Genomic DNA, 25,854 nt, shown 5'->3' on the forward strand with positions numbered 1-25,854 from the left:
AAGCTTGGCTTTGTGAATGCACTTCTGGAAGAACGGAGCACACACATGCATATGCATGCACAAACACAGCCCATTCTAGCTTGTATGAAGGCTTCCCTCACGCTGAATTGGATTGTTTGGGAGGAAATCATTCATAGTGCATGAAAGGCAGACCCGATACTTCCTTTGCTTGAATGAAATTTGGCATCCCTGATAGGGATCACATGGCGGCACAGAAAGCTTAGGTGTTTCCCTGACACTGGAGGAACAGTCCCTTTGCAGAACAGGCTTTCCATCGCAGAGGAATGTGCAAACCGCAAGCACTTTGCATCCTAGTTTCGCCTCAGGAACTGAACGGCTTCTGGAGGCAGGCAGAGGCATGTGTCGAATGTTTTTGCTCATTGTAGATTTATTGTTAAAGAGATTCTAAAGGCTGACTTTAGAAACCCAACAGCAGCAGCAACAACAAAACAATTCTGTATGATTAAATCCTTGTTTCACGTAATATACATGAATTTAATCAGCAAATTCCTGAGCAGGAGGAATCTTTCTCTCTGTCCTCTCCCGTTCACTCTAGTCAGTTTCACAGCCCAAACAGGTAACTAGAGTCTGCCTCTTTAGGAAAAGTTTCAGCTCCTCCACACCCAGGACAATTCAGAGCACTAAGCAGCAGCCTCAAACAACTAGCTTTTTATTTTTTAAAAAACAAAGCTATAGAATTTTGTAACATCTCAATTGCACTCCTACTATGGTCATTAAAAAGCAAGCAAGCAAACGGCAGTGTGGGGATGGAATGCAAATTGTTCCAAGGGAGGAAATAATTAATTGACATACTACCAACTATCAAAGAAGGAATGAAAGGCTCTGAGTCCTTGTCTCAAAGTTCAGAATCGTCCTACAATAGGCACCATGCCATTAAAGGTGCACCTTCTATGTTCATCATTCTGCAACTTCTTGGCGTTCCTCTCTTGAATCATGCTGAATACCAAGCTGGGACACACGGGGACACAGCGGAATGGGTCTTTCCAACGGTTTCAGAATTGTGCAGAGTCTCATTGAACAACATCTCAAAATGTCATCCCCCTTGAAGACTGTGGTGCTTCAATCCAAGAGCCAAGTTCTGAGATGCCGGGTGTTTCTAAAGAAGCCCTTTTTCTTGCAGCATTGTTGCCATTGGGTGACTAGCAGGAGCGGTAACACTACAAGCTGGAGCAGCAAGAGGAGTCACATCAGGAGGAAGGTTTCTTTCTAATTGGTTTGGTCTAATTGGTTTTGCTTTTCATCTGCGGAGGGGTGAAACTGGAGAACCTCTGCAGAGCCGATGTGCACTGAAAATGGAAAGCACAAATGAGACGGTTTGGTTAATGTGTTTCCAGTGGATATGAGTGTTATGTACTGAAGTTCTCACCCTGGGCCAGCAGGGGGATACTGTAGATAGTTATGCAAATAAGGGGTCGAAAGTGATGTTCAGTGATTGGATAGTTTTAGAAAAGTTGTTACAGTTACGATGTACTGGAGCTCTATATAAGCAGGCTGACTGAACCCTTCAGTTCAGTTCTGTTCTGGCCTGTGAATAAACAAGAGCTGTTTGAAGAATCGCTGTGTCGTCTGATATGTTCACCCACAACTTAACAATGAGAAGCAGAGATTATGGCCACATTTTTGTAAACCCCCTGACCAGATTTGCTCCCCTAAACACTATAAAGGCATACCCCCAGACTTCCAAACCTCCTTTGGGCAACTAGGTAGCATAGGTATGAATGATGGCTGATTGCTTGCATCCACCGAAGTAAGCCAGAATCAGCAGAGAATTCAATAGGGTTACACAAATATAAAGTGGAAAGATAATCCAAGTTAACTTGGTGCCTGAGGTCAAAGATCAAAAAGGCCCACTCAGTTGTGTGTGGGGATGGGGAAATAGTAATAGAGAATTTTTCACCCCTTTAATGGTATTCAAAAATATATATGAAGTATGAAGGAGTCCCCTCAAACTGTCGAAGAGTAAGGCCGGAACGGACTAAACCTAAACTTGCGACCAAAATGCTGGGAAGCGCTCATGAAAAGTAAACTTCAGGAGAAATTTTGTTAAATTTTGTTAGCCACAGAACAGTAAAGTATCAATCCGTTTCAATGAAGGATCAGGGAGCCTGTCATTTAAAAACAGGTCACATTCACTGGTCATCCAGTAAGGAATGTTAATTACAAATATCTATCAAGTCCCATGGGAAGCATACATGGCTAATTTTCTTTCTCCAGTTGCTGGTTACGAAATATCAAGTCATGTCTAGGAGCATGGCTGATTTTGACTGGGCCCACTGCCACGACAGAAAACGCAAACAGAAAAACCTTGCTTAAGTCAAAGATCACTTTGATAAACCTGAAGCTTTTTGAGGAAGTGCCAGCATCTTTCGCTTTTCTGGATGCAGCTCACCAAAGGCTTGACTTCACACAGGCCCCAGGTGAGAACACCTTCCTTCTTCGGAAATACAGGAAACGATTGTGCCATCCATTTTGTAATTATATAAGTCCTGCTGTAATTATATGTCAGGAGGGCACGATGTTGACTCTCTGTGTGGTTCAGCATGCACAAAGCAGGGATGAAGCATAATTCCACATTAAGTGCTTACACAATACATATGCAGTCCTGCTCCTCCACCTTAGGGTAGCTCACTGAACCTAAGGAGCAAGCATACCCTGCGCAGATTAAATAGTTTGATGGGAACATGTTGGAAGCTGAGCAGTGTAATCGGGCACTGCCCTTGGCTTATTCTGAGTCTCAACCCACCTGAAGCACATCCAGCAGCTAATTTCCTGCTTCCCCTGGTTGCTTCAGGGATACCTACTTCACGCCTTGCATTTTCCAATGAAAACACAGCATTTTCTACAGGGTTTTTTTCTTTTTGTTTTTACCTGGCTTTTCTTCTTCTGGGATAGGTTCTTGTTTTTGTCTCATAACAGACAGCCTGCAACAAAATAAACCAGGGCCAACATGATTATAAGAGAAGCTATGCACCTTGGCCAACATTTCTGGCATGAAAACTACTTTTGTCATTTTGCGATCATCTTGGACAATCTGTTCATCTTCAGCATTTGCATAGCCCTTTAAATGGTTTCTTTCCAGCAGGAATGATGCTGGGGAGACTTTAGCATTCCGCTGGCTGCGTCCCTAATGTTCATGCAGTGCCACATTTACATATGAGCTAAACAAGCTATAGCTTAGGGCCCCACTCTCTCCCCCCCCCCAATTTCACTATTAATATACTACTTCTTAATTGTATTTCACTTCAACCATTACTTTGATAAAATACATATTTTGGTTTGTTCAAATGACTTTAGATACCTATTAGGCCCATAAATTACCGTATAGCATATATTCAATACAAAAAACAGTGACAATTGGTTGTTGACAAAGGACAGCTGGACATATAAAGGGCCCCATGACCTTCAGTAGCTTAGGGCCTCGTCAAACCTAAATCCAGCCCTGTGTTTATATAACATATAACCAGTGGGTTTGACGCTCTACTGGAAGTAGAAGATGATAACAATAATGAGAATGTATTAATTGTAGTCCATCCTAGCCACTTGTCCCAGCCACTCTGGGCAGCTAGTAGCCATTGATAGCTTTACCCTGCATCAATTTGTCTAGACTTCTTTTAAAACCATCCATGTTGCTTGCTACCACTACCTCTTGTGGGCACAAATTCCATGATTTAAGTCTGTGCTGTGTCAAGAAGTACTTTCCCCCATAACGTGTCTAGTTATTTTCTGTAATATGCAACAGAAATTCATTTTAGCAAACATTCAAAGGACTTGCAAAGAGGGCACCTGGACACATGATTTCTCCCAAGGCTGCGTTGTTTGGGAGCAAATCCTGAAGTATCTGGGGGCAACCGTGATGGATGCTTTCCATCACTTTCCATGCTTGTGGTCAGCTCCTGAGGATCAAGATGTAAATTGGCAGTGGCCGTCTGCAACAATCCCATGACAAGGTCCTTTTCTGCCGGGAGAGGAGAGGACATGTTTAGGAATCAATCTCACCTGCACAGTTTTAAGGTAAAATAAATACCGTAGGTTTGTTCCAGCTGCCCTTCTTTTTTTTCTGCATGCAATTTCACATATAAATAAGAATTAGCCCACAAGTTATCATTCCCATATAAAACTATCAGTTTGTAAATAACCAAATGAACCTGCCCAGATCTTGAGATATTTGAGGGAGATCTAGATAGAGCAGGGTTTCCCAAACTTGGGTCTCCAGTTGTTTTTGGACTACAACTCCCATCTTCCCTAGCTAGCAGGACCAGTGGTATGCAATGATGGGAATTGTAGTTCAAAAACAGCTGGAGACCCAAGTTTTGGAAACTCTGAGGGTTGGTGATGAGAGAACAGGCCTTCTCTGTAGTAGTTGTTGTTTAGTCGTTTAGTCGTGTCTGACTCTTCGTGACCCCATGGACCAGAGCACGCCAGGCACTCCTGTCTTCCACTGCCTCCCGCAGTTTGGTCAAACTCATGCTGGTAGCTTCAAGAACACTGTCCAACCATCTCGTCCTCTGTCGTCCCCTTCTCCTTGTGCCCTCCATCTTTCCCAACATCAGGGTCTTTGATCCCTTCACGGATCACTGCCTTGTCGTGGCGAAGGGGCTTGAACAACTCAGAGAAGCTATGAGCTATGCCGTGCAGGGCCACCCAAGATGGACAGGTCATAGTGGAGAGTTTTGACCAAACGTGATCCACCTGGAGCAGGAACCAGCAAACCACTCCAGTATCCCTGCCAAGAAAACTCCATGGACAAAGACAACAGGCATATAAAAGTTATGATGCTGGAAGATGAGTCCCTCTCTGTAGAAGCCTCTCGTTGATGGAATGCTCTCCTCAGGGAGGCCTGACTGGCACAAACTTTGTCATCATTTCAGCATCCGGCAAAGACACACTTGTTTCCCCAGGCATTTGGGCAACCCTGGTGATAGGACTGTGCTTAATGTTTATCTGATTTTATTATTGCATTTTCACTTTGGCTGTAAAGTCACTTGGGGACTTCCTTAGAGGAAGGTGTTGTACAGGTGTTAACATACCTGAACCACACTTAGGAATTATTCCTATGTTGCTAATTTAGGTGCATATCTAGGAATCTAATTTATTATGTTTATTCATCATGCAGGTTCATATACTGCTAAGTCACAAAAAGGGTGATGTGCCTAAGACACTAATAAAACAACATAAACTTAATAAAACAAAGAAAACTGTTCATAATATGCAGATTGAACACAGCTGAGTCACAATACCTGAATGATAAAAAAGCTTTAAGTGTCCAATGCTTAATAGTGAGGTGTCTGCATAATATCAGTTGGGAGTTCCATGTTTTTGGCACTGCCACGGTTAAGGACCTATTCCTGGTAGTTCCACCATGCACCACTGGCAAAAGTGTTGTTCCTAATGATCTAATGGTCTGGCAAGGCTATATGGAGTGAGGTGGTCCAGCAGGTAAAGTATTTGGCCTGCTGGCATATTGGCAGCCAGGGCAGATATTTCAGCAGAGGTGATGTGTGTGGTCTCGATGGCCCAGCCAGGGGTGGAGGAAGGGGAGGGCGGGGAGGGCAGGCTGCCCCGCCCTGGGTGTCGCCACTGAGGGTGTGTGTGTGACAAACTGCCAGGTGGCACTCACCGCAGGGCCTGCAGCATACCTGAGCCATACGTCTCTCCTGGGAGTGATGCAGTGGCTTAAGTGCCCGCAGGCTCCATGCTGCCCCAAACAGTCCGCCCACTGCCTCCTCCTCAGCTGTAGGGCAGCTGAGTGGGAGGAGGCAGGCAGACTCCTCTGAGGCGCTGTAGAGCATCCTGCCCCGGTTGGCCCCGCCCCCGCGGGTGGCTGGCCCCATCCCCAGGCTGCCCCATTGGCTTGCTCTGCCACTGGGCCCAGCCCATTCAACAGCTGAGCTGCTAAATTCTGCACTAGGTGCAGCTCCCAGGCCAGTTCTAAGGGTGACACCACACAGAGCACATTGCAGTAATCCAGGGTACCAACACATGGACCACATTGGCTGGGCTATATAATCTGCAAATGAGACATAACTGGAAACAATGACCAGAAAATCAGGACTGACTTGTCAGCTACACATTCTGCTGCAACCCCCCGGGTGCTGCTGTGATTTAATGTGTGGAAAGGCTTCAAGGTGGCATTGCAAACATGCTGCATGCCCTGAGTGTTTCGATGCATTAGACCAGTGTTTCCCAAACTTGGGTCTCTGGCTGTTTTTGGACCACAACACCCATCATCCCTAGCTAGCAGAACCAGTGGTCAGGGATGATGGGAATTGTAGTCCAAAACTGGCTGGAGACCCAAGTTTGGGAAACACTGCATTAGACGACAACCCACTGAGCTGCAAGGGGTGTTAACATAATCCACATTTCCAAAGCCTTTTGCTCCTTGCAGGCTCTGCATGCACCTTACCCCTCTGCGCAGCCATGAGCAGCCATTGCTGGATCGCAGTCAAGGAATCTGTCTGCAGGATCTGACAGAGCAGCTCCAAAATCTGTTGACAGAAGAGTACAGTGGGAAAGTGTCAGCACAACCGGGGTCGGAGTGACATTGAAAGAAACAACAGGGTCAAGAGGGTATACACACAGGCTTATCTCGGTAATTTTTATGCTGGTGAGAACTTTGCCCTGCGTTGCCATTCGTTGTTCCTATGGTGCAATCTCCCCACGGCTCTCCCCTCAGTCCCAGGCAGGGGTCAGAATGAGGACACTGGTCAAACCCTTGGTGGGCTTCCATTTATACCTAGTAGCTTGCAGGCAGCAAGGTATGGAGACCTATCTTAGGATAATTAGCGTTGCCATGTGTCCTCTTTTTCCAAGACACACCCTCTTTTTCAGGGGTATAAAGTAAAGGTAAAGGGACCCCTGACCATTAGGTCCAGTTGTGACCTACTCTGGGGTTGCGGCACTCATCTTGCTTTATTGGCCAAGGGAGCAGGCATAAAGCATGACTAAGCTGCTTCTGGAGAACCAGAGCAGCGCACGGAAACTCCGTTTACATTCCCGCCGGAAGGTACCTATTTATCTACTTGCACTTTGACATGCTTTCAAACTGCTAGGTGGGCAGGAGCTGGGACCGAGCAACGGGAGCTCACCCGGTTGCGGGGATTCGAACTACCAACCTTCTGTTTGGCAAATCCTAGGCTCTGTGGTTTAACCCACAGCGCCACCCGCTTCCCTGTTTTTCAGGCGTATAATTTGAGTCACATTGCATTTATTTGCTTTGAATGGTCGTCATAGTCTCCTCTTTTTTGCTCTTCAAAATATGGCAATGCTAGAATGCTTAGGAATTCCAGGAAAGGTCCTGGGAACTTTAACTTGGTGTTGGAGAGTAACCTAATGCCATGGGCAGTGTGAGATCTTCCCCGTTGCCACCACACTCCCCTTAGGACCCCTCAATCCGTAGACAGGCGTGCTTTCTGAGAGTCCAACACTTATGAGGGGACAGAGCTAGCCCAGAGCCCAAGGTATAGCTTGCTTTTCTTTGTCAAACCCTGCACAAATGCAGCATGAGCCAAGTGGATCTAGGCATGTGAAGGGGAAATATCCCTTTTGAGTCTGGCCAGAAGTATGCCCAGGACCCCGACACCAACTTTATGGAATTTATTAAGAATAAAAGAGGCAATAAGAGGACGAACATAGGCTGCTGCTTCGGGAAAAGAATAAAAGGATTCTTTATGTTCAAATCTCTCCAACCTATCACTGCTACTTATAATCAGGCTTCAGGTCTCTGCACGTATAAGGTAGCAGTAATGCTGAGGAACTGGCAACAGTAATCTCTGAAAGAGTTTCTGATCCAGGAGGGCCTTGGTGCACAGGTGGTTGTGGCCTGCCAATAACTAGTCAGTCAGGTCCATCAGGGAGATGCCTCAACATCTTTTGGAAGTTGGGAGATGGGCTATGGAAAAGTTGAATAAGGCCAGTTTTCCCCAGTTCTACCAGACAAAATCTATTTATTCAAGAGGAGAGACATGAACTCTCTGGAGGGTGGGGGTTGAGAATAAGATCTTAAATAGGCAGGTTAGCACGCAGCAGGCCTGAGTTACACAGCCTAGCAAAAGTTGTGTCTCATGAATCTCCGGTCTGTTTGGGCACTCGCTCTACGTAGGGCTCTCAGACAGTGGCTATTTAGGACCATGTTTTATTCTTTTCAAAGTGCAAAGAGTTCTGCACTAGTTGCCCATTTGCTGCAGGGCTGGGCCAAGTTCAGTGTGTTACTATTGGCCCTTAACAGCTTGGGACCAGTTTACCTGAAGTATCACCTTAATCCGTATAAGCACATGCAGCTGCTTGAATTTGTGAAACTGGCGCTGTTACTGATGCCATATAATACTCATTCCACAATTGTAATAAATCAGTCCTTTAGTTCAGCAGCATCTACACTTTGGACCCCCTCACCTATTGACACCAGGCAGGTTCCTTCGCTGTACTCTTTTCAGAACTTGTTTAAAACATTGTTGTTTATGCAAACTACATGTGCTTGTCTCTTTTTTGGTTACTGTTCATTTTAATCATCTTTTGAATGTTTTCAAATACCTGTTTTTAATGGTTTTTTTAATCAGTGTTTAACTTTATAGTTTTGTAATCCACCTAGATTTCTTACAACCAAATGGTATATAAATTTTGTTTTTGTTTTTTTTTTAAAAAAGATAAACATCTCTGGGCACTTTGCTGCTTTCCTAACTTTTTCCCCAAAGCAAATGAAACATAACAATCGTGTTTGTGTGTGATAATTATCTGCTTTATCAGATTTAATTTCTAATCCATTCTGAGTAGAAACTGTTCTTATTATTCCATCAATTATCAAATTTAATTTATAATCAGCTCTGAGCAGAAACTTTTCTTATTACTCCACCAATTAATTTCTAGGAAAATAGTTGTAATTGGTTTGTGGTACAGGTTAAAAAGAAGAAGAAGGGTCTGTTTGCCCCATTTTTTTCATGCATGGCTTACTATAAGTTCTTGGTCCCGGAAGAGCAGGGTCGCATCCTTGCCTTTATTCTTGGCATTGTTCCTGTGCAAACGGCGGGACGAATGGCAAGCTGTAGCTCGAGAGGGAGGTGGGATGAGACGTCCTGTTTCTTCTGAGTATTGCGTCTCCCTCCGAGACTTTTCTGCCTTAAAATACAACAACAAGCTACAGTAGAGGAACTGGACATGGAAGAACATGTCAGACACAAATATTGCAATGTAGAGTGCTCCTGTCCAGAGTTGTAGTAAGCCAGCCATACCCTCTTTCAGGATTCGCCATTCCATTTCATTCCCCTCCTGCCCAGGTTTTCCTTTCCCACCTGCTCTCATCTGTCAATCAGTATTCCATGTCTACTGAGCATGCTCTGATCTTGCTGAGTTGAGTTTGCAGCCTGCCCTATATTCACTATTAGCATATATTACAGCAAATTAATTCTCTGATTATGGATCTGATAAGGAACCTTTAATGTGGACATAAACTCGGGAGCCTATTTTTGCTCCAGTAAAGGAAACACATTTCTTAAGAAACCATTGTGAATCCATTTTGGCCACATTTAAAGGGCCCTCATACCACTTTAACAGTCACTGCTTCCCCCAAAGAATCCTGGGAACTGTAGATTGTTAAGGGTGCTGGAAGTCCTGAAGAGACTTCTATTCCACTTACAGAACTATAGTTCCCAGAGTCTCCTGGGAAGAGAGATGGACTGTTAAATCAGTCTGAGAGGGGAATAGGGGTCCCCCAGGATTCTGTGGGGGAAACCACAAGTGTAAAATGTTGTAATAGTGATTTAAAGGTGTGGCCTTTTAGTATCAAGAAAATTTACGTAAGACTCCAAAATATGACATGGGGAAAGTACTAGATGTTGAAATCAAAATAACCCATCCTTGTTTATAGCTGAGGCTTGTGAGCCATCTACTGGTGGCCAACAGTGTATATGTGTGTGAGAGATTTGTAATGACTTTTAGTTAAACACGACTGAGTGGGTTGGTTGGTTGGTTGGTTGGTTGGTTGGTTGGTTGGTTGGTTGATGTGTACATGAGAGAGATTGTGTGTATAGTTGGATGGATGGATGGATCTAGATAGATCTGTGGTGCTAAATGTTTAGGTTTAATGAAAAGAATGTAATTAGAACTTGTATGTTATATGTTGCAAGACTGTCTCAATGTGCATTAGAAGGGGTTATGCAAGAGGTTTAATCAGAGGTTATCTGTAAAGACTGTGTCCAATGTCGAGAATATAATCAAGATCCATGTGTACTGTATTGGAATGTGTGTACCTACTTCTGAGCATCAGCAATTAGCATGGAAAGAGCTAAATGTTCTAAGTGCTTACCAATTTTTAATCCTAGTCAATCAACAAGTGTTGATGAAGGCAGGGGAACTCCTTTGTTAGGTGAAACCTAACCATGAGTACTTCAAAGCACCAAAAGAACGAAACTGAATAGAGGAGGCTTAGTTTTTAGGAAGGTATAATTAGGAGAGATGCCTTGGACTGAGTGCTGCACTGACCCTCTTGAGATGACCATGCTATAAAATCTGGACTCCATCCATGCAGACTAAATAGGTGGTGGTGGGGGAAATCATATTTCTTAAAGCTACAATGATCTCCGCTGCTTTCAGTTCTCCAAAGGAGCCCAAACCCTGGGCGAGTGCCTGGAACCTTATGGACTTTTCCTACTGCTCAGCAGACAGAGGGGGAGGCACCCAACTTTTGTGTATATATCTATATCTATCTACGTCTGTGTGTGTATGAACCACTGAGCTGTGGCTTTAAATGACTGATATGGAAAGAATAGAGCCTTGAATCTTCTGTTTCTAAATATGAGTGGTTTATAGCACTCAGTGAATTTGAGCTGGGTGAACAAAGCTCCTCCCAGAAAGTGCAGCACTTCATTTTTGAGCTGCCATCCAGGTTAGGTTGGAACAAGCTGCTTCCAGTATTGTCTGTATTTGAGGAAAAGCTCAAATTTTGGTTGTGCTAGTCTTCTGCTGCTCCATAATTCTGACCTCCGGTAGAGTTTCAGCACCAACCCTTACAAAACTAGAGATGATGGTGTTGTTGTGTAGTTGGTTGGCCTTGTGTAACCGGCCACAGATATTTATCGTTCCAGGCAGCTGCTCCAGAAAGTTGGTTGGAGCCAAAGTTTCAACAATGGGAAGGCTAGCAACTGCATGCCGTTCTCTGCCTAGGAACCACCCCAGTCTTTCCACAGTGCCCTGTCCTCTAGTACTGGACCTTAGCCTCAGAGTTCAGAGAAGTAAGCTGGATTGGAGTGTTGACATCCCTAAATCTGGAGGTTGCTTAGATCTCATGGGTTTTCCATGGGCACCTGGTTGGTCGCTATGGGAATGTTGGACTAGAAGGACCATTGGCCTGATCCAGCAGGCTCTTCTTATCTTCTTCAAGTTTCAGTCTCAGCCCAGCCCTTGGTGGAGCTGAGTTTGGGAGCCTGTTCCCTTCCAGATGATGGCTCCAGCTCCCATCAGCTCTAGCCAACAGAGATGATGGGAGCTGGGAGTCCAATGGCATCTAGAAGTTGCAGGTTCCTTGCACCCTGCAGGGGAGTGTTATGCATGCTTATTCATTTCAGCAGAAGTCCATCATGTAACTATATCATAAAATAATAGAATTGTAAAGTTGGAAGGGACCTTGAGGACCATCTCATTCAATCCCCTGCACTGCAGGAATCCTGCCCACTGCCATCTCTGGGCGGGCTCAAACCACCAACCTTCTGGTTAACAGTCAGACACACCAATCCACTGTACCATGGGTTTATCATCCCCTACCTGTACATTCCTGCCAACCTAGCAGTTCAAAAGCACGTCAAAATGCAAATAGATAAATAGGTACCACTCCGGCGGGAAGGCAAACGGCGTTTCTGTGCGCTGCTCTGGTTCGCCAGAAGCGGCTTAGTCATGCTGGCCACATGACCCGGAAGCTGTACGCCGGCTCCCTCAGCCAGTAAAGCGAGATGAGCACCGCAAACCCAGAGTCAGTCACGACTGAACCTAATGGTCAGGGGTCCCTTTACCTTTTACCTTTACCTGTACATTAAGCATTCCATTAACTCGTCTTTGGGTATTCTTTGAATGAGAAATAATTTATTCTGATATCAACAAAATGAGGAGTTGTCATATTCTGAAAGAATCACTAAAGAAGACGGCCCAAGTCTCAGCAGGGTTACAAAATGGAAAACAGCAGTGCTATTTTTCCTCATTATCCGAACAAATAATTGTACTGGACTGTTTTTGCTCCCATCCACTGTACTTGGTTACTTTCATTCCCAGGGTTGGGCTCACCCCCTTCCTTAGCAAATCAGCCCCACGGGATGGGATCACAATGCCACCCCTTTTTCCTACTCACTGCCTCCTTTTTCTCAGTGGATGAGGCGGCTCTGACTCTTGCAGCAAGTTCCCTCAATTCTTCTCGCCAGGCATTGGACAAAGAACCTGCTTGAGAGAAAGGAGGAATGAGGAAGATGGCAAATTCGAAATAAAAACAAAAGTGGCTGGGATGCAGTCATCAGGATCAGCTGCGGATTCCCTTTCTGAGCTTGCCTCTGTGCGTAACGTGTGGAACAGTCTTATAGGCAAAATACATGACTGGCAGTCTTGTGTGATATATTGACAGCAGGCAGTTGGACTTTACCACTTCAGAAGGCAGACTAAACATTCCGCTACACAAAAACCCCTTGTGCATTCAAAACTAGAATGCTTGTTCTATTATTTCTTATATGCTAGTTTTGACAGAGGCATCCTTGCCCCTCTGGGTTACGATGGAAGATCATTGTTTCAAATTCGGCAGCGACTTGAACATTCGGAAACAGCTCGGAAACGAGGCCACATTCACGCCATACATACGAAGCACTCTTTTACCACCGTAATTGCCATGGATTTCCAGAAGAATCCTTGGAAGTGTTGTTTGTTAAGGGTGCTGACCTCACGAGCCAACAATTCCCAGCACCCTTAACAAACGGCATTTCCCATGGGGGGAAGCCATGGCTGTTGAAAGTGGTATGAGAATGCTTTGTATATATTGGTATGGATGTGAACCCAAGTGGAATCTGTTAAACCCCTGGCAATAATTTGATGCAGATTCAGAAACAGCTGAGATCATGTGAGGCAGCTCAAGAAACAGGCACACATCCACCCCCTGTTTCTGCTTTAATGCGCGTGCTATTAATCACCGTGTCCTCAGGAGGCATATTCATCATGATGATATTTAATGGCACAGTCTGTGATATAATAGCATTGACAACCCTTGTTGATTAGGATAGATTGCAGGTGGTGAAGTGGATCTCGGAAGGAAGCTAAGCTGAGCTTTTTGACAGTAGTGCTCTCTGTGGTATCGTAAGATGGGGCAACAAATCATACACACACCAAAACCTGTTTCATATGACTATCAGGACTGTGCGAAAAGCTCTCTGTCCTTTGGAGACAAGCTTCCTTGTAATTGTCCAAACAGGCAGGAAAAAGTCTTCACCTGGAGACTCTTATCAGCATCTGATCTATGCACCAAGCTACAAAATACACCAGCTCCAGATCTGTGCCCTTATGCACAGATATTTGGATGCGGGTCGTGCTGTGGTCTAAACCACTGAGCCTCTTGGGCTTGCCAATCAGAAGGTCGGCAGTTCAAATCGACACAACGGGATGAGCTCCTGTTGCTCTGTCCCAGCTCCTGACTACCTAGCAGTTTGAAAGCACACCAGTGCATGTAGATAAATAGGTACCGCTGTGGCGGGAACGTAAACAACATTTCTGTACGCTCTGGTTTCCATCATGGTGTTACGTTGCACCAGAAACGGTTTAGTCATGATGGCCACGAGACCTGGCAAGCTGTCTGTGGACAAATGCTGGCTCCCTTGGCTTGAAAAGCGAGATGAGCGCCGCAACCCCATAGTCACCTTTGACTGGACTTAACTGTCCAGGGGTCATTTACCTTTACCATATATATATGGTTTTGAGCATGAGGAACATGATCCAGACTGAGACCCTAGCATGTTTGTGGAACAGGGTGTGTGTTTGTGTGTGTGTGTAGAAAGTTTAACTATTAGCCCCAATCCAGATGAAGGCCCCTGTGGGCTATTTGCATAGTGGGGGGAAAGCTCATTTTGAAGTGAATGGGAGGTGTTTTCCCCAAAAAACTCTTGCTTTGCAAATTGCCAGTGTGCACCCCTGGAAAGTTGTGCATGTGTGAGTGTGGCGCTTGCGTTGGAAATATTCCTGTTGCATACTAACCTGTTGATAGCCAGGGGACTGGAACTGGTTGTGGGTCTCCGATGGGTATCTGAGCCCCAGGCGCCCCCAAAATAGAAGCACGAATCTGACTTTTTATCATTGGGTGAGGTGGCAGAATGGTCTGCTCGCACCACTCGTCATTAACTGTGCAAACAGGAGCACCATTCAAGCCTGCAACAGAAGAAGGCATCCATGGATAAGTTGCACAGGAAAGAACCACATTATAGAAGAAAACTGGCTTGAACTAGAGATTGGAGGAGCTACCTGGTTCTGCTTCAGAAAGGATTTCCTAGACTCAGATTCTTCACTTGTGTGCCTGCTGAGTCTTTAGAAATCCCTTCTGGAATCCATTCCGGATTTTGAAGGCTCCAATTCTGCCTTCAAACTGTCTGAAAGGTGAGACTCCAGCTATGTACACACCATACATTGAAAGCACCCAATGCCACTCAAAGAATCCTGGGAACTGTAGTTCCCATCACCCTTGGCAAACTACAATTCCCAGTGTTATTTGGGGGAGGTCATGTGCTTTCAATGTATGGTGTATGCACAGCCTCTTTCTGTGGCGTGGTGGGCCTACATTAGGGTATTAATTACTGGAGGAATTTGTGTTGTTATTGCATGCCTTAAAGAGCTAATTGAATTGTCACACATTGTACTTTTTGCATTCTACTGCATGCAAAGCACAAAAATATGCACTGTAATTTACAGCTATAAGCAGCAATTTTGTGCCGCAACATTTGCACATTTTTATTTATTTATTTAAGCGCTTTCGGATTTTCATTACCTAACAAAAGCATGCCTGAACTTTACTTCTGAACAGACTCGTACAGGATGGCACTGCTGTGTGTTTACCTTGAATATGAGTGACTCTGTGAGGGTGGGGATTGTGCCGTGAGAAGAAAGAGTGATGGCTGAGGCAGCCAAACCGAGCGCTGTTCTTGGAATGGGGTCTCAAGGCCTGAGCGCTGAAACGGAGTGGGGTATTCAGGGCCATGTGTTTAAGCTTCCCTGCCAGAACAGTGATGTCTTTGCCTGTGAAGGGGCTGGCAGATGGACTCTTCAGATCCCCCATTTCCTCTTTCGTAGATGTTCCTGAGTAAAAAGAGAAGAGGCAAAGTTATAAAAAAACAATTATACAACTTGCAGAGCAACGGATGCCTAAAGGATGTCTCTCCTAGGAAAACAGCGAAATTTGGTTCCCTTGGCTGCTTACGTAGTACCCAGGCTCCTTGTTCCAAATCCACAAAGGCGTGCAAAAATAGTTTGACAAACAACTTTAAATAATTGCAAACGCCCCCGTTTCTAGTGAGACAGGGCGCTTCTAGACTGTGGCGAGTTTGCAAGTAGAATTGCAGCAAATTCAGCTTGTGCAATTAAAATGGTTTTGGATCTGGTGCTCTTATGCATCAAGCCTGGTTCAAAAATAACCTGATTTTCTACAGCAAAGAAGGCAATGGAAAAGCAGTGGAAAAGCGTGGGATAACAATTGCTTGACATGATGCTGTATAAACAAGCAAATCGGAATAAATTCTGAATAAAAACACATTGTCTGGAAGCCAATACAGTTTAAAACATTTCTATTCCCTCCCACTGAAGTGAATGCCTTTAAAAATACATTGATTTTGCTCTGATCTGGCCTAACTATTACACGTTATCTTTTACACTCCAGGGAATCCAACCAACTTGATTGAATCCAATGTCTGGATGAACGCTGGCGAGTTCTTGTATTTTTCTCTCTATAAAGAAGTCAATAATCCCAAATGTTATACTAACCTTAAAAGCCACTTTTAAACAGACTGCCGCAAGTAAGGATGATATGAACAATCTCGCATAGGTGTGCAGGAAAGGTTTTAATGGCAGACTCTATGACAGGGAGCCTGAGTCATGTGATGAACGAGAACTTGAGAAACAGAGTCTGCAACAGGTTTGCTGAAGAACAAAACAACTGGCTATTTAAAGACACCCTACTTTCTGACAGTTTTGAAAGGTGACCTGGAGTCTTGGCCGTGCCACTGAGATCATATTCTGAAGACCCAGCAAGCTCTTTGTCTCAAAGGATTGTGTGCTATTCAACACACACACACACGTTGCACCGTCAGCATCAATAAAAGAGATGCAATTGTGAAGAAGCATTGAAGCATCTTATCAAAACGAAAACAGAAACTCAGAAACACAGCTCAGTTTAATGATGCTATCTTGATGCCCCACAGTGCTGCCCAAGTTGACTTTGATGATGTTTCCACGTAGACCTGTGTACAGCATGTGCTATATAGAAAGCAGCTAATTAATTACATTAAGGTGTTATGGTTTCAAAGTTTTGTTTGCCCAACGGAGGTGAACAGAGCCAACAGCTATTACTGGAAGTGAAGCCTGGAATCTGATAGTAATCAGAATTTGTGAAATGGTGATCTTGCAACTTGCATTGCAATATTAACTAGCCCCTGCTAGGTCCTGTTTATTCAAACGCTGCTACCATTCCTGGGCAGGGATATTCCTATCCTACATGAGTGATGATACATAGCAAGAGTGGGGAACCTGTGGCCCTTTAGATATGGCTGAACTACAACTCCCATCATCCCTACATGTTACTGATGGGAGTTGGGGTCCATCAACATCTGGGCGACTGTAGTTTCCCCACCTCTGGTATACATTTTTCACTCAAGGAAAGATATTGCATGTACCATTTAGGCTCATGGAAATGAGATTGCCAATTAGGGTCTTGATTTGAGCAGCACCAGGCCTGGAATTTATTGTTGAACCCGTTGTTCAGTTTGGGGACCTGGCTCTCCCATATCGTGTAACCCAGCACCGTTTCCCAGCCAAATGGAAAAGAGTGTTATCTCTGAAGTCTGTCCCCTCTTACCAGTGACTCCCTGCAGCTGCTCTTTCTATTTCTGACTTCGGGTGAAAGGATTCCTCAGTCAGCTTCCAGGTGGGCTTGAACCCTCACACTTTTTGGTTTACAAACAGATGCAATCATCCATCTGAAGAGCTTTGAAACCCCCATTTCAATGGAATATACTTAAGCCAGTGGTTGTCAACCAGTGTGCCATGTCACCCTGGGGTGCCTTGAATGGTGGCCAGGAGTGCCACAGGCAACATTGGCCTCAGTCCTTCTTTCCTTCCCTCCCTCCTCTGATGCCTTCTCGCATCTCTGCCTCCCAAAGGCTTGTGTACCTCTTTGTTGCAGCAGCTCTGGCTATAAGCTCCCCAGGTGAATGGTGCCTCTGTGGCTGGCTAGGGGGTACAGTTGCCAGGAGCTGAGACGGCCTCGGATTAAGCAAGCAAGCAAGCAAGGAAGTGGGCAAGGAAGTCCAGACAGCCAGTCTGCCAGCCTTTGCTGTTGGAAATGGACAGACAAGTCCCAGGCCCCTGTGGGGCAGTGTGAGGAGGCATCTCTCTTTGGCAGGGGTGGGGTGGGGACGTAGCGCAGAGACATGGGGCAGCAGCAGCGGCTGCCTGAAGGACTCTCAAGGGAAGGAGGCTGAGGAAACACTCCACAAGGGAGGTTGTTCGGAAAAGGATAAGAGGCTGCCAGCTCTGCAGGCAAGGGGTGACATAACTGGGCCCGGGGGTTAACCCGAGCAACATGGTCCAGGTCTGGTCCTGAATCCAAGGATTCTGCAAGGAGTCAGTCCGACAGGGCCAAGGCAGGACACCAGGAAACAAGGCTAGGTCAGGCACAGGGTCTCAGGCAGGTTCTGGCAAACAGCAATGTTGGTCCCGCAATCTGGGGTGGGGTCCGGCAGCCTTTTATCTTTGTCAGGGTAACGGCCAGTCCTGATCCCCTGGTGACTCAACTCCCTGTCTCGCCCAAAGGCGAGCACTCAGATCTCTCCTTCTCTCAGACCTTAGTCTCTGCAGCTCCGGAAATATTGGTGGGTTACTAGACCCAGAGGCCGCCTCAGCCTCTCCTGACCCAACTGGAAGCAGAGCAGCTGTGAGTGGTTGCCCTGCTGAAGGCAACAAGGTAATCCCTGCATCTGGAGCCAGGGCAGGCTCAGGCCCCTGGCTTGGCTCAGCTGGAGCTTGTTGCAGGGGAACCTGTGCAGACTGGGGCTCTTCAGAATCAAGCCCCAGACTTGGTTCAGATGCCGACTGAGGCAAAGGATCCAGTGCGGACTAAGACTGCTCTGGTTCTGAGCCCAAGTCCCAGGCATCACAGTGCCACAGAAAGAATGTAGTTGGTCAAGGGAGCCGTGGGCTCAAAAAGGTTGAAAACCTCTGACTTAAGCACATGCTCTACTACTCTTCTATAGAAATCAATGATGCTTTGGTTAGATTGTGCCGTTGTTACTGAAAGTAAATACCGGTACTTCCCTCCACCCTTCAGTTCAAAAACAAATTTCACCATCCTATCATGACAGCGAACTGTCTCAGCAACAAAGGTAGTTGCTTTTGTTTTTTATTCTTTGCAAGGATGGGGCAGATGCCTTCACATTTCTTTCATTCCAAATACTGTGTACAGCTCTGGTTGCCCATCTCAAAGAGGATGTAATAGAGTAGGAAAAGAGGCAGAGAAGAGAAACCCAAATGATCAAGGTGAAAACACCAGAGTCCTTTTGGCTTAGAAAAATAGATATATGACTAAGTGGGGCTGTTATAGAGGTTTATATAATTATGCATAGATGGGGAAAATGGAGAAACATATATCCCCTTTTCTCATACTACTAGAATTTGGGAGTCAGCCACAGAAATTGGTTGATAGCAGATTCAAAAAAGTAGAGGTAGCGGAGACAAAAGACAGGATTTCTCTGTATAAGACACAATTAATACTATTCGCTACTGCCAGGTTCTGATGATGGCCAGCTCAGGTGGCTTTAAAAAGCAATTCGAGAAATTCACGGAGAAGTCTGTCGATGGCTCGTAGCCATGATGACTACATTCAACATCCTGATTCAAAAGTAGTGTGGTAGTGTGTACCAGCTACTGGGAGTGAGTCATAGTGGTTGGCCTTCACACTCTGTTCATGGACTTTCCAGAAGATTTGGTTGGCCACTGTGGAAAACACAATGTGGAACCGATCCAGCAGTTCTTCTGATTAGCTTGTACACATCTAGTACACCTAGTGCTGAGAACAGGCTGGTCTCCTTTTGTGGCATTGCAAAAGTTTTAGTGCAATGCAGTGTAATGTCTCAAGGCCATGCCAGGGACTGACACAATGTTCTATTTCTCATCACTCTCTGCCTGCGCCTCTGACAGAAAAGGCAACCGTAGAGAGGGGTTTATGTTGTGCAGATGGGCCCGTACCATCCAGGGATGCTTACGTAGTGGTAGAAAGCACAGGTGAGCCTGTGGTGGACCAGGAAAGTCCTTGTAAGAGAGAATGGATTTTCATAGAATCATAGAATCATAGAGTTGGAAGAGACCACAAGGGCCATCGAGTCCAACCCCCTGCCAAGCAGGAAACACCATCTTGAGGAAGAATTTGCAAGGAGGAAGGGGAGTTGACTGAATGGACACAGTGAAGAGGTAGCTACATCACTCACAGTCTGATTCAGACTGTGTTGACAAATCTTTATCTGCCACAATCTCCTGTGGAGGCAATGGTCTTGATCCAGCTTCAGTAGGCTGGTCAATGTATAAATGTAATTTGTGGGAATGGGTTAGGGTTCTCGCATTTGGAGTTGCTTCTTCATGTCCTATGAAAGTGAAAAGAATGGGGAAACTGACTCAACCGAATCCAAAGCAGCTTCTGATCTAGTCAATTTCACCCATAATGGAAAGTTTGTACAGTGGTACCTCGGGTTACATACGCTTCAGGTTACATACGCTTCAGGTTACAGACTCCGCTAACCCAGAAATATTACCTCGGGTTAAGAATTTTGCTTCAGGATGAGAACAGAAATCGTGCTCCGGTGGCGCAGCGGCAGCAGGAGGCCCTATTAGCTAAAGTGGTGCTTCAGGTTAAGAACAGTTTCAGGTTAAGAACGGACCTCCGGAAAGAATTAAGTACTTAACCCGAGGTACCACTGTACTTCCTTTTCTTTGTTAAGGGTCACATGACTGGCTGGTGTGGGAGACAGAGGAGAAAGGATCTCCTAGGGTGGGAGGCTGGAGTAAGAAACAGAAGTTCTCAGGTGAGAGCTAGGAAGGTCTACTTTTCTGTATATGGATAAAGGATATGATGCAACTACCGTACTTTTTATTTCTTTTTCTTCTCTCTCGCCTTCCTATTTCTTGCTTTTTATTCTCTCTTTTCGCTTCTCTTTCTCTTTCTTTTTTTAGATTAGATAGGTTTTTATTGTATTTTATGTTGAAAACTTTCTCAATTTTTTTATTTTTTTTGTAAAAAGGGGGGGGGCTGTTGAAACTGTGGGCACTTCCTTTTTATTCCACACTCATGATGATTTCTGCTCATGGTGCTTTTGGGGCAGTCAGACATGATACCGCTTTGAATACTGTGTTTGAAGCTGCAAAACTTTTGGGGTGCTCAAACTGCTTCACTTCCCATCAGGGCATAGCCTGTAAATTCCTGCTGAAATCCCACCACCTTTTAAAACATACATGTTCCCGTTTGTTTTTGTCCACTTTTGTTGCACTGTAGCCCCTCCAGACAGCAACAGTGTGGTAGCGTTGGGGCAGCATCCCAGAACAGAGAAGAGCAGAAAAAGTTCACAACTAATGCACTATTGTCGTGTCAAGAAAGCGTTGCAGAATACACCTATGATAAAACACCTGTCTGGAGGGGCCCCTAATTGAGCCACCATCCAATAGACATATGCAACAAATACATAAAATGTCCAGTCTCCAAGATGAATATGGGACAAGACGTGAAAAGAAATTATAGCAGTCGGTCAAACAGAACAAGAAAAAATATACTCCATATGCTTGAAAATCAAGGTGGTCCGTGGTCAACAGCCGTATGCAATTAATTTAAATGCCTAGTAAGAAGCAGAAAGAAAGTGCTCTTGTCTCTCAACTGTTTTTAAAGCCGTTGCTGGATACTTATGGAAATTTGATATAGGAGGTAGTATATTTCTTGCTTTCACTCCCTTTCTTCTCTGCCCGCCCCCCCTTGCTGAGTTCTCAGAAAGCAATTGTTTTTTAAAGGATCTGCATAAGCTAATTTGGCCTGCAGCTATGACATTTGAACAAAGACAACAACAAACCCCAGATGTGCTTCTTATTCAATATTTATAAAGAAGCGACTCACCATTTAAGCTGTTGCCACATCCATGTGGGGAGTGGGGTGTCCTTTTGACTTACTGTCTGGCCAAAGGCTGCAAAAATAATCTCACTTCTGTACATAACAAAAGTCTGCCTTCTTTGTCCCTCCCCCCCCCCCCCGACTGTGTCAAAGTTGCTAGGTAACACTTTTTCTTGACAACAGCCAACGATTGTCCCTCCTACCCCTTCTCCCCTTTCATCTGCTCTGTTTTCTTTTCGCCCCCCCCCCCTTAACCATATAGTCAACTCCTGGTTTTCTTTCCTCCAAAGGCAAATTCCAGTTAAGAAAATTCACTTGAGTTTTGTTTTTTGTTTAAATCCGATTTTGTTTCATCAGTGGGAGGAGACGTGGATTCATCACGCTCGAGACAGGAGGATTGAGATATTTTTCTATTTTATTTTTATTCCTTTTCCATTAACAATCTCACGCATACTTGTCTTGCACTCTGTGATGAACCCAGTGCTAGGCTCAGCCTGTACATATATGCCAATAAAGCCATATCGCACAGAAATGCCATTGGTCTCCCGTGACCTTCACTCCAGGGGAAATAGCCCGGGTGTGAGCTTGAAGTCCCTGAAAGGTCTCACCGCTCAAGAGACTGAGGTTCATGTAACTTGTTTATGACAGGCACTCACCTTGTGGAAGAGAAGAAGTTGGAGATCATGTATCTCATCAAGCTGCTGCTTGATAAGATCTTTTGACACACTTGCATTTTCAGGCTTCCATGCTGACATCAGTAATGTCTTTGTAAACAGCACTGGATCACTTCCTAGGGCATGGTATAGTGTTACTTATGCGAGTGAGAAGACTCTGAGATACATTACAGTGGTACCTTGGGTTACATACGCTTCAGGTTACATACGCTTCAGGTTACAGACTCCGCTAACCCAGAAATATTACCTCTGTTTAAGAACTTTGCTTCAGGATGAGAACAGAAATCGCGTGGCGGCAGCAGCCTAAGGCCCCATTAGCTAAAGTGGTGCTTCAGATTAAGAACAGTTTCAGGTTAAGGACGGACCTCCAGAACGAATTAAGTACGTAACCAGAGGTACCACTGTACGCACTACTGGTATTATTTATATTGACTGCATGCAAGTTTGAAGGCCAGCACCATGGTTTTCAGTGAGGTCACGGCTGGAATGTTTTACATGGACCCCAGGCCCATTCAGACTTAAAACTAGTTTGATAATCATTCTTTCTCTGCAGGGAACTCTGAGAATTGTTGCTCTCAGAGAAGGCATGGAAATGTCTAACTGAGAACTCTAGCAATCTCACACCAAACTATTGCTCCCAGAATTCCCTGGAGGAAACCTTGAAAGATAAGCTAATACAGGCCATGTAAGTTTGCAAGTAGATAAATAGGTACCGCTCTGGCAGGAAGGTAAACGGCGTTTCCGTGTGCTGCTCTGGTTCGCCAGAAGCGGCTTAGTCATGCTGGCCACATGACCCGGAAGCTTTATTGGCTCCCTCGGCCAATAAAGTGAGATGAGCACCGCAACCCCAGAGTCAGTCACGACTGGACCTAATGGTCAGGGGTCCCTTTACCTTTACCTAAGTTTGCAAGAAAGAATATGCCCTCTGTGTATGTCCCTGTGGCAGTTGTCTGCTGCCACAGTTTGGTACTTCTGCAACTCAACTGAAATTATTAGGGCTGTCAGCTGGTTAAAGAAATATTAGTTACTTACTTGCATGGATTTTTAATCAGTTAATTAAATGACCCCTTAAGGGTGCAATTCTAACCACAGCTTAAAACCAGCTGAGGAGCCTTAAGGGCATTAAGCGTTGCTCTGCTGACGGGGCTGAAAGTTGACTGTGGAGCAACACTTATGCCACTGGCGGGACTCTGAATAGTTCCTCCAGTGAGGATGTTCTATTTGTGATGTCCTGCTGGTGGAGCAAGTAAAAATGGGGCATGCCAGGGATGTGCATTGTTACACCACATTCAGAACCTCTTAATTCCCTCAGCATGTCCACAGAAATGGCACAACTTTATAGCAGCTCTGGTAGTAAAAGAAATAGCTGCTCATAACATTTCACATCTCGCTGACAGAATCACTGCAGGGCAATGGATTTGGCAGCCATCCTCTAGCGGCATCTCCTTTCCTCTCCCTCTAAATGTCGATCAGAAGGTCGGCGGTTCGAATCCCTGCGACGTGGTGAGCTCCCGTTGCTCAGTCCCTGCTCCTGCCAACCTAGCAGTTCAAAAGCACGTCAAAGTGCAAGTAGATAAATAGGTACCGCTCCAGCAGGAAGGTAAACGGCGGTTCTGTGTGCTGCTCTGGTTCGCCGGCTCCCTTGGCCAATAAAGTGAGATGAGCGCCGCAACCCCAGAGTCGGTCACAACTGGACCTAATGGTCAGGGGTCCCCTTTACCTTTTATGCATTTTTTAAAAAGGTAACTTTTAGATGATGTACTCATGTGCTACAACAGGTATCAGCTTAGAATAATTCATTTCTCTCTCACACACAGGGAACATCTCTTTGAAGGCAGTGCATGTCATCAGCAGGTTTATTACTCATTGTAATAATAATAATTTAAAATACTTGTTTATCAGGTGCAGCTTTGTAGATCCTGAAGAATTTTTAGGCTGATCTTCTGATCAGTTAACCAAATAAACATCACAGGACTAGAAATTCTAGTTTTATGTCTTGCTTCTGAATTGTTTCATCTAAGCAATGGGAAGATATGGTTACACTTAGCCCTATGGTACCTGTAGCATTACTGACAAACAATCTTAACTCTGTAGGGCTCCTTTCAAGTTAGCTTCCTACAACAGAAAAGGAGTTTTGCACATGCAAAACTTATTTACACTGAATGACTGAAAACCTTAAACCATAGGCACTCTTGCATAGGAATAGTGGGAAAAGGCAACATAGTTCCTGCAACGTCAATGGCATTAAAACATTTCTCATAAGATTTTGCAGCATGTATTCTTTGTAATAGAGGACCCTCTGAACAACCAAAGAGTAAGCATGTAACACATGGGTAGGCAAATTAAGGCCAGGGAGCCGGAGTCGGCCTAATTGCCTTCTAAATCTGGCCCGTGGATGGTCCGAGAATCAGTGTTTTTACATGAGTAGAATGTGTCATTTTATTTAAAATGCATCTCTGGGTTATTTGTGGGGCATAGGAATTCAATTTTTTTCCCCAAAATATAGTCCGGCCCCCCACAAGGTCTGAGGGACAGCCCCCTACTGAAGGTTTGCTGACCCCTGAGTAACAAATATTGTATAGAACCTCCAGTTCAAGAGAATATTTGTGCATACAGCTGGTGTCAAGAAATTGAGTTTTTCCCTTGCGTCACTGAATATAGGGAGAAAAAGAAATCTCAGACATGAATCCAAAGCTTTGTGCTTGATCAACAGGGTGATTTGTGATGTCTTTGATGAAAACAGAGAAAAACTTAGGAGGAAAGAGAAGTTTGGTCAGAGACAAGCTGGATTTCAGGTGTCAATGAAACACCTGAACACAAAATGTCAGACACAAATGGAGATCTAAGATTTGGTGGAAAGCTCTAGGTGGTATGGAAAGCCACAAACTCTGATGTTGTCCCCCAGGTGTAGTGAGAAGAGAAAGAAGAGGATTAAGAAGAGATCCTAAGAGTTCCTAATGGAAAGGATGAAACTACAAAACGTTTCACCTTGTGGTGACAGTAATCACTGAGCAATTAAAGAGGTAGGAAAAGAACCAGCAGGGGACAGTCAAAGTATCTCTGGAGCAGAGACTCCTTACAAAACAAAAAGGAGTTGGAAGTGAGGTGATTGGTAATAGGGCAGTTTCTGTGGGGTGCAGTGGGTGGAAGGTGGATTGCAATGGATCATAATCATTGGTAGGACAGTTTCTGGGGAGTTGCACGGGGTGGTAGTTAGTAACAGGCCAAGAGGATGAAGTCGACAGCAAGGAATAAGTGGCATACTCCAGGGAGTTTGGAAGTGAAGAACAGAAATGTATTTACTTCATTAGCGTGATGGTGGATTTTTCCTCTCTTTTCCTTTTTTAATGCGGGAAATGGTGGTGCATTTGAAAAACACTATATACAGTAGTTAGTCTGAAGTGGGCAAAAGGATAGTACTGTAGTGGTAATTTTGGAGTCTCTGTGGTACTTAAGACAACATTCATGATGGTAGTAGCCATGTTAGCCTGTAACAGCCAAACCAACAAAGTGCCTGCTAACACCTTAAACCCTCTCACGTTTATTTGAGCATGTCTTCCTGGGTCAGAGAGGCCACTTTGTCAGGTGCATTCAGTGTGGTCTTTAGCATTTCGGGTCATCACCTCTCCCCACTTTCCTAAGCAGAAAATTGACAAATCATGGAGGATAAGGTTATGCCAAGCACAACCTCCAGTATCGGAAAACATGCTCACGAGTGGGAGCAAGCGCTGTTGCTGTCAGGTCATGTTTGTTTATTATCCTTTTATTGTATTTAGACCCCACTTTTCCTCCAAGAAGTTCAAGGGA

At 44.9% G+C, this 25,854-nt stretch overlaps 1 protein-coding gene across 3 annotated transcripts; it reads right to left on the reverse strand.

The window, feature by feature from the left end:
- Nucleotides 1-368: 368 nt before the first annotated feature.
- On the reverse strand, nucleotides 369-22,148 carry TBATA (thymus, brain and testes associated). 3 transcript variants are annotated; one of them, XM_081913195.1, is made up of 9 exons: nucleotides 22,030-22,148; nucleotides 15,076-15,315; nucleotides 14,224-14,394; nucleotides 12,347-12,435; nucleotides 8,965-9,129; nucleotides 6,425-6,506; nucleotides 3,805-3,976; nucleotides 2,890-2,942; nucleotides 369-1,307 (listed from the first exon to the last, which is right to left on the reverse strand). In XM_081913195.1, exons 2-9 carry the CDS (start codon nucleotides 15,293-15,295, stop codon nucleotides 1,228-1,230), a joined length of 1,032 nt encoding a protein of 343 aa, XP_081769321.1. In that variant the 5' UTR covers nucleotides 15,296-15,315; nucleotides 22,030-22,148; the 3' UTR covers nucleotides 369-1,227. The 3 variants fall into 3 exon arrangements, with proteins under 3 accessions (XP_081769321.1, XP_081769320.1, XP_081769322.1); XM_081913194.1 differs by lacking the exon at nucleotides 22,030-22,148 and adding an exon at nucleotides 21,380-21,517; XM_081913196.1 differs by lacking the exon at nucleotides 22,030-22,148 and adding an exon at nucleotides 21,380-21,516 and having other exon boundaries at nucleotides 12,347-12,432.
- Between the last annotated feature and the right edge of the window lie 3,706 nt (nucleotides 22,149-25,854).

This window comes from Podarcis melisellensis, assembly GCF_964234715.1.
Source record: "Podarcis melisellensis genome assembly, chromosome: 5".
Taxonomy (NCBI): Eukaryota; Metazoa; Chordata; class Lepidosauria; order Squamata; family Lacertidae; genus Podarcis; species Podarcis melisellensis.

Coding starts and splice junctions, on each gene's coding strand:
- TBATA (XM_081913195.1), bottom strand. CDS start 15,295: ATGGGGGATCTGAAGAGTCCATCTGCCAGCCCCTTCACAGGCAAAGAC. Junction 14,395..15,075: donor CAGAGTCACTCATATTCAAG/GTAAACACACAG, acceptor CTTCTGTTGCAG/GCTTGAATGGTGCTCCTGTT. Junction 2,943..3,804: donor GGGAGAAATCATGTGTCCAG/GTGCCCTCTTTG, acceptor ATTTTGTTGCAG/GCTGTCTGTTATGAGACAAA.